Source organism: Colias croceus, chromosome 2 (assembly GCF_905220415.1).
Source record: "Colias croceus chromosome 2, ilColCroc2.1".
Taxonomy (NCBI): domain Eukaryota; kingdom Metazoa; phylum Arthropoda; class Insecta; order Lepidoptera; family Pieridae; genus Colias; species Colias croceus.
The window spans coordinates 12,786,683-12,794,982 of NC_059538.1; the positions used below are offsets into that span (position 1 = coordinate 12,786,683).

An 8,300-nucleotide genomic window follows, 5' to 3' on the forward strand; every position below is an offset into this window, starting at 1 on the left:
CTCCTGTTTGTCTTAGCGTGACGAAATAATTTTTCAAATCGGACCAGTACTTAGTTCCTGAGATGCTATCTGCGCTCAAACAAACAAACAAACAAACTTTTTAGCTTTATAGTATTAAGTATAGATAACTTATTTATTATCTATCATTTCCAAATTACCTACCTACTAAAAATGGGGTACTTATTAAAAATATAAACAACAACACCCTAATCCGATCATTTCTTTTGCGTAAAATAAGGAAGGAAAAACTTATATTCGACGAGTTTAAATTTAGTGTGTAACTTTCCCTATTAAGTTAAGGATCTGTGTCCAGTCAAAAAGGAACAACAAGCAAGAGTATCAAACATCCATCCATGCTCACAAACTTTCGCCTTTACACTATTAACTCAAATCGCTTCATCTCATCCCTCGCGGGCAGGTCACACGGGTTCAAGAATGAAGGGCGTCTGTTATCGGTTTCCTCTTGAACTCGAACCTTCAAAGGTTGCGCTGGCCTTTGGTTTAAGGGATCTGGGCTGATGACACCCTTTCGCACAGCTCACAGGTGTGGCTTACAGTTAGGATGCTCAAAATATTTAGATGTGACCTTTGCAAGGAACTGTTTTTGGTATGGTATTTCTGAAGTTGGACAGAGCAACATACATATTTCTATTTGGTCAAGCTTGTTTAAAGTTCAAACTTCAACACAAATAGATTTATCAAAGTTTTATGTTCATACTATTTTCACTTTGCTCATATCAGCTGCAGCGGCAAATTCAGGTTTAGGCAATTTTTCTTTTGATCCTAGTTATTCAAGAGTTCCAAAATTGAATCAGCAGTTTCAAGCGGCAGTTTAAGTTAATTAAGTATAATAAACTACTCATAACTTATTACTAAGTAAAGTAATAACACGATATTCTTTCGAAGATATATACATCCTTTATATTACGAGATGATAACAAAATTTATAAAAGATGTTAGCTACTACTTACATGTAAATACAACATTTTTACGATTCATATTTACGACTATTGTATGAGTAAGTCGTACATATTTAAGGTCAACAATAAATATTATATGTAGTAATAAACTAAATGTGCATAATGTATTAAGTGTGAAAACGATATATAAGCTCGTTTAAATTATATATTGTACTATTTATCTGTTAGTTTATGTTAAATTGTCACGTCTTTATATTCCTTTGTTAATGTACATTGTACATAACTCAAGTAAGTATTCAATTTCTTAATTTATACTAAATATCCAAATCATTGAAGTGAAGACACGGTAATACTTACTTATTACTGTAAGCATGTGTTTATATTACCGTAAGCATGTGTTTAGCACATCACAAACTTGGTTAGGTACCTATAGATGAAAACTACTGATATACAAACTTCAATTTTTTATCTTTCTGCCTGTTTGGACGTTTTGAATTGTTGGAGCGATTTTAATGAGAGTTTTATTAAAACACATGTTCTCCGAAGAATACTATCAGAATCAGACTTTAAAAAAATAAAATAAACTAGGTTTAAATCAATCTTCTTCGTATTTCTTCAGTTTTGCAAAAACGTAAACTTTTTATGTTTTCCATCAGCCACTATAAATAGAAAGATCTCATCCGAGTTTCTTGGAAGCGATGCTATAATGCATGTGAACTGGGTTTCTATTGAGATGTCATTGTTACACACTAGTGACTAGATAAACATACACTTTACTGTGCGAAAGAGATTTTGAGCGAAATGTAGCGGAGTTTTAAATTATAAAGCGGTTTAATTAAAGGTTACTGATTAATAATATTAATTAGCCAAATAAAAAAAATATAATTTTTGAAGTGAAACTTCTCCAGGCGCTTTGAGAGTAAAATTTCAAGGCGTCATGCAATACCGTCACGTCATGGAGTAAGGCGGCGATTTTGGTATATTTGAATCTTGCCAAAGAAGTTTCATTTCGGACATGTGTGCTCAGTACACATGCTCTTTTTTTATTCTATATAATAATTTTTACGACTAAAGTGAGAACTTAACCTCCAGAGGTCAAAGCTCCTAACCAGTAGTATTTCTGATGAAATCTTTGCCATTCAAAGCCCTTGCTCGATAAATTAGGAAAAAATTACACAATCGTACTTTAGTTATTCTATTGTGCACCAATTTTATGCACAGCGTTTTATTTCACAAAATTGGCAATAACTTCAATGTTCAAATGAATGAAATGGAAATGAAAAATATAAAAGTATAGTGAAGCTGTGAAATCAGTGCTTGCTTGTTTAATTATTTGTATATATGGAATCTATGAAAAAAAATACATTACCTGTAACGTAACTATGTTCGATATTACCTATAACATGGCCATTACTTGCTATTTTGCCAAGTCTTTGAGCAAAATGTTAGAGAGACTGTTGCCTAAAATCCATACTTATATTATAAATGCGAAAGTAACTCTGTCTGTCTGTCAGTTACTCAATCACGCCCTATCTACTGAACCAATTTGCATGAAATTTGGTATAGAGATATTTTGATGCCCGAGAAAGGACATAGGCTACCTTTTACCCCGGGACATAGGATAGGTTGTATCCCGGAAATACCTCGGGAACGGGAACTATGCTGGTTTTTCTATGACTGCGCGGGCGAAGCCGCGGGTGGAAAGCTAGTGGTTTATAAGAGATCTCTCGAAAAATTTGACATCTCACTAAAGGTCTAAGCCAAAAGGCATGTTTACACGGATCATTCCCGTTGTTAAGTCATATTGCATGCTGATACACGTGTGCTATAAATATAATATGTAGAATATTGAACTTGTATGTTGATGTGTAAATAAACATTCAGGTTGTGGTTCCATCGAATTTTAATGAACGTACTGTTTTGTATGGTAATTGGCACTTGCTCTTGGTTTAATTCTTATTCAATGTGGTTTTAGGGTGGATTTTTACCTTTTATAAGAACATGGCTTGATAACAATAAGAGGCTTTATTATATAGTTATATTCTGAATACTTGAAATTAATTGTAATTATCTAAATACATAATTATAATATACTTGTTTGAATTACTCTAAAAAATTTATAATCTGTTCAAAATATAGAAATAGAGTTCCTTTTTTCTGTATATTTCATTTTATCACAAACATAATATTAAACTTATAGGTTTAGGTTTTCTTTTAGCATTTCTTATTTCCAAAGAAAGTTCATATAATTTGTGTTAGCTTATTATTTATTATGTCTATTTCCTTCTCCTCAATGTCGTTAAATGATATTAAACATGTCTAAGTACGATGCGCAAATATCATAAACTCGTCGTGTGATGGCTGCGCGGAGAAATCACGTTGCGCCGTAAGTAGGTTGAAGAAAGAATCTGCGCCTGCGATGTACGGACAGCAAAACAACTAAAGAAAAAAAAGAGTAAAAAATTGTGTATTGTATTTTGTTTGTAAGTAATTGTAATACAGATTAATTAACTAATAAACCTATTTACATAGTGGATGTTTTTTTTAATCAAGTTGCATAGTGATGCATACAATATGTACAGATATATGCCAAGTTGCTATATGAATAAGACACAAACTATAAAAACAAATCTTAACTTCTTTTTTCCTATTTCTTATCATTGATCTATTCATAATTTTTTCAGAGGCTGATAATTTCAATGACATGTCGCAATAGATTCAAAGTATTGTGTTAATTCCCCAATTTGACGCCGAAATTGAAATGTCTCAATCCTACAATTACATAAATCAGTTAGTGATTAAAGGCATGACGAATGATGCCATTTAGGATTTAATTAAATTTGATTGTGCAAACATTTTGACAATAAGTTTTGATGAAGTTATTATTAGATTGAGCAAAAAACTTATCACAAAGTTTACGTGGCCCTTTGTTATAATATACAAAATATAATAAACTAAAATATGTATTGAAAATTAATTTCAATGTTATCAAATACTTATGCTTTGATAATCTCATCTATTAAATTGTTTAGCTAGACAAAGGTGTTATATTTACAATGATATGCACAACAAAGACGAACCCATTTTTATATCTATTGTATAACAATTAATGTTAAGTATTAATCATAATTTTTTATTATCATTATTTACACGCATGATTAGATTTGTAGGTAATTATTTTCTCAATGGATTCCTCGAGCTCCTTTAATTATGTATTTCTATATATTTTTTTCATGTAGATTTTTTTGCGCACGCTACTTGCTATTGACATTGGTTACGCGCGTTTTCTCCGCCCTGCAGTACACTACACAGTACACACCTGACGCAAAAAGTCGATTCGTCGCGCATTATATATCTTTTCACATCCGACTTCTCTTACGGAAACTGTGCGAACTCTTTCACCGGCCTTTGTTCGCGACCCACATGCGCTTAGAAATCATCCCATGACCTTGCAATAAAACAACAAATAACAAAAAAAATCTCAATTTATTTTACATTAATTTACACTTATGGAAATCGAAAATAACCTACACATCTACTATTAAGTACGGCGTATTAACATTCGTTATAAATATGTAATATATATTCGCGGCTCACGTCGCGACGCGGCAGTGTTACTGTTATAAGATACGAGGATATACAAATTACAAAATTACAAATCAATAAATACTTAAACAGCTAATATGCTTAATACTAAAAAAGGTACTTTTAGTCTACGAGCACTGTAGGAAACGCCACGTGTGAAACACTTGATAATTTTGAGATTCGAAGACGAATTTAATTAATAAAATTAATTTCATGAAACATTGATATATATTTATTATTGAAAAAGAAAATGAAGGTAAAGGGCGTTTCACAAACGTGCATTTAACCCACAGTGGGTAGGACGGTTCTACCTTTTGTGTTTAAAGGCTTTCCGACATTCGTTGCCTAGCTGAGCGTGGACAGACTTACAAAATATATTGTTTTGGACGAATATAATATCCAATTACATTTGTTTACCTGTGAAACGTGATTATTTACTATTTTAATCAAGAAATACATTGGAAAATTTTATTTACCTTGTATTGCATTATTGGGATACATTTCCCAGAATTTTCTTTAATTTACTAATATTCGCACAATGGACATTAATTTTAGCACCAATTGTTTCCAATCCTAAATCCTTAAGTTCATAGTTTATTCACAAGTAAACTGTTTTTCTTTACAACCACTCAGCTCCCTTCAACTACCAAGTTGAAAAGGAATGTTTTTTTATATATTATTTTTATAAATACCATTTTGTCATGGATTTATTTGTGCTAACATTCCGTAATCTGTCTTTATTTAAGTAACGATTTGGACGGCAAAGTTTATATTTACAATTATAAATATACAATTTAAAACACTAAACGTAACAAAAATATCATTTTATTATAAAACAAGTCACCAATTTTAATTAAATCCAGAAAATATCAATAGAGATGAATGATGTACTATTTTAAAGAGATTCAGTTTTGATGATGATGATGATGATGATTTTAATGTTAGTGATGATAAATGATGTATGATGTGAATTAATATTAAAATTTGAAATGCGTAAGTACTATAAATTTAATGAAATAATGAAAATGAATGAAATATTTTTTATTATGTAGTTGAAACTAAAGTGTTGATATAAGATACTAGCGTGTCGCATTCTGTGTCTACATTAGCGAATGATAATTCCTAATTGTTTTGTTTGTAAAGAAGTAAAATAGATGAAAAATAAATTGGTCTATTTGCTATTAATTCGCTGTCCTACTTAAGGAGTTGCGTAACAACGGATCGTTGTTATTACATTTGATTTTAAAGTTTTTCGATCATTTCCCGGACACGGTTGTTCCGCTCGCATGCGCCCGCGCACCGCAAGGATTCTTCAAGCCATCAATTATTTCATTAAAGTGGAATGTTCGTATGAGATTCGGAGGATATTTACACTAATAACATTCAGATGTTGATTTTTACTGAAATATATATATTATGTAATGATGAATGATGGGGAGTATGCAGGGATGATGCTAATGAAAATATTAATTTGAGACCAAAACAATGAAATGAGTGAGCAATAAAACTCTACTGGGAGCGTCGCAAATAGCCTCGTGCGCTTTGTCCACATTAAATAATACAAAATAAGTAACTAATATTATACATTATAAAGCTAATTAATATCTTTTTAATTTGACTATAAATAGGTAATCGGAGTAAGCATTCACACTCGAAAAATATAAATTATTTGAAGAGTTAAAAGATTCGTCGTTCACTGTTCGTTCAACGCTCGGTGTTCATCGACACATTCTAATACAACGCGCAACGAACGACGCACAAGTCTTAATCATCTACACAACAAAATAAAACAATATTATCTACATAATAAATCTGAAGGGCTTAAAACTAGTTAACATTGCACTTTTCCTTAGGAGGATATAACTACGGGGTCGAACATCGGTCGAGAAGACAACGGTTACACATCCAATACACAGTTCACAGTTCATGTACACACACTAGGAGCTAGGAAATGCTTGCGGTCAGTCCCGGCCGATCCGCTTGTGTATCTGCTGGTGCTTGATGAGATGCGCCTTCTGGCGGAAGGCCTTCGCGCACACGTCGCAGCGGAACGGCTTCTCGCCCGTGTGCGTGCGCAGGTGCACCTTGATGTTCGACTTGTTCAGGAAGCCGCGGTTGCAGATCCCGCAGCGGTGGACCGGCTTCTCTTTGCCCAGGAGGCCGCTTAATTCGGCTGATGTGGCGGAAGAGAAGGCTAGCGAGCTGCCGTGCAAACTGCCGTTGTTCCCCTGTTTTGCTTTTGCGCGACTTCGTTTCGACTTGCTGGATGGTGTGACTGTCGTCGTGTGCGCGTGCGGGTAACCCAGCAGTCGGTCGGGACTGCACAGGCCGTCCGGTTTTAAGCTCAAGGCGTAATGAGGCGCGTATCTTCCATTTAAAAGGCCGCCCACTCCATCAGTCGTTGATACTGCGTTTCCGGGCGGTGACGACGTCGATATCACTTCCATCCCGTAACTCGTCGAACTAGGAGCCTCTTGTTTGACGGGCGGCCCGTTTTGTAACCGATTCTGGAGTAGGGGCATGTAACTTTGGGTGAGCAAATTTTGGAGGGTCGAGCCGGCTTGGCCGAAATTATTTTGGAAGAACTCTTGGGTTTTTGAAAACTTTTGATTGGCTTTGCTGGGGTAATCGAGCCCCGAAGTGTGGCTGGATTGAGAAGGGGGAGGAGAAATGGAAAGGCCGAATTCAGAGAGATCTTGAGGGACAATTTTCTCTCCGTGCTGACTGCTGGCACTCGTTATCCACGTCATGTCAATGTCCATCCAACTGTCTCTCGAGTCGTTTCTTTCGGGGTCTTCCGGTTGCGATGGAACAGTAGTATCGGCGATAGCAGAACCAATGATGGCTGCAATGTCTTCTATTGAACTTAAATCATACATTTCTTGCTTGGGCGCATCATCAAAGAGCTTGGCTGGCGGGGAACAAGATTGTGCACAGGAATCCGCCGCCCCGGGCGCGGTCGATTCCGCAAAAGGTTTCGTATCGGTCACATCGAGCGGGAAAGGCTTCACGTCTTCCAAATCAGGCGGTTCCGAGTCGGTAGGACAGGTGGAGGACGACACGACCTCGTTGTCGGCGCCGTAGCCGCTCTGGGTGGGGTAGTTGTTGTTCTCCTCGGGAAGGCGCTGCGCGATCGCGTGGAAGTGGTGGCCGGAGATGCCGTTGATGGAGAGGTGTCCCGTGTAGCCGGTGAAGGGGGGGAGCGGCTTGAGCTCGGCGAGGGGCGGGGGGGCGAGCAGCGAGTCGAGCAGCTCGTGGCAGGGCGGGGAGGAGGCCTCGATCTTGGGGTCGAGCCAGCAGGCGCCGAGCAGCAGCTCGTTGCCGCCCGGCCCGCCGCCCGCGACGCCCGCGCACTTCATGCCGCGCCTCACCGCGACGCCAGAGCCGAGAGAGACCCCGCCACCACCATACTTAGATGCCGCCACCCTGTCGCGCTGTCTGGAATTAAAGAGAAAGCGATGTTAAGTATAAATAGATGGTACATAATTCATTTAGAGCTTAAAATATGAATTGACTTTCTTGGTAAAGAGACTTGGTGGTCAATGTTTTAATTAATAAACTAGATGTATTTATCGTTTTGAAAGTAAGTTTTGTTGTGTGCACGATTTGCACAGTTTGCAATCGTTTCATGTTCAATTTTTCTGTTGTGTGACAAACATTTCATTCTTTTACATGCAATCCAAAATCCAATTTATAGTCTGCGCTGTCGAAAGCAACATAATAAGTAGGTAACGTAAATATGAACCGAGATATTGTGTTAAATGGTGCCCATTTTGCCGCGTGCCGCTCGCTCCG

The 8,300-nt window shown here is 36.6% G+C and overlaps 1 protein-coding gene across 1 annotated transcript; it reads right to left on the reverse strand.

Annotated features, from left to right (window-relative positions):
- Positions 1-5,552: 5,552 nt before the first annotated feature.
- On the reverse strand, positions 5,553-7,879 carry LOC123704921 (ichor-like). Its single transcript, XM_045653417.1, has one exon. The coding sequence runs from the start codon at positions 7,862-7,864 to the stop codon at positions 6,467-6,469; it is 1,398 nt and encodes a 465-aa protein (XP_045509373.1). The 5' UTR covers positions 7,865-7,879; the 3' UTR covers positions 5,553-6,466.
- Positions 7,880-8,300: the final 421 nt, after the last annotated feature.

Bases quoted from the DNA above. Each gene is read 5' to 3' on its own strand.
- LOC123704921 (XM_045653417.1), bottom strand. From the start codon at position 7,864: ATGAAGTGCGCGGGCGTCGCGGGCGGCGGGCCGGGCGGCAACGAGCTG.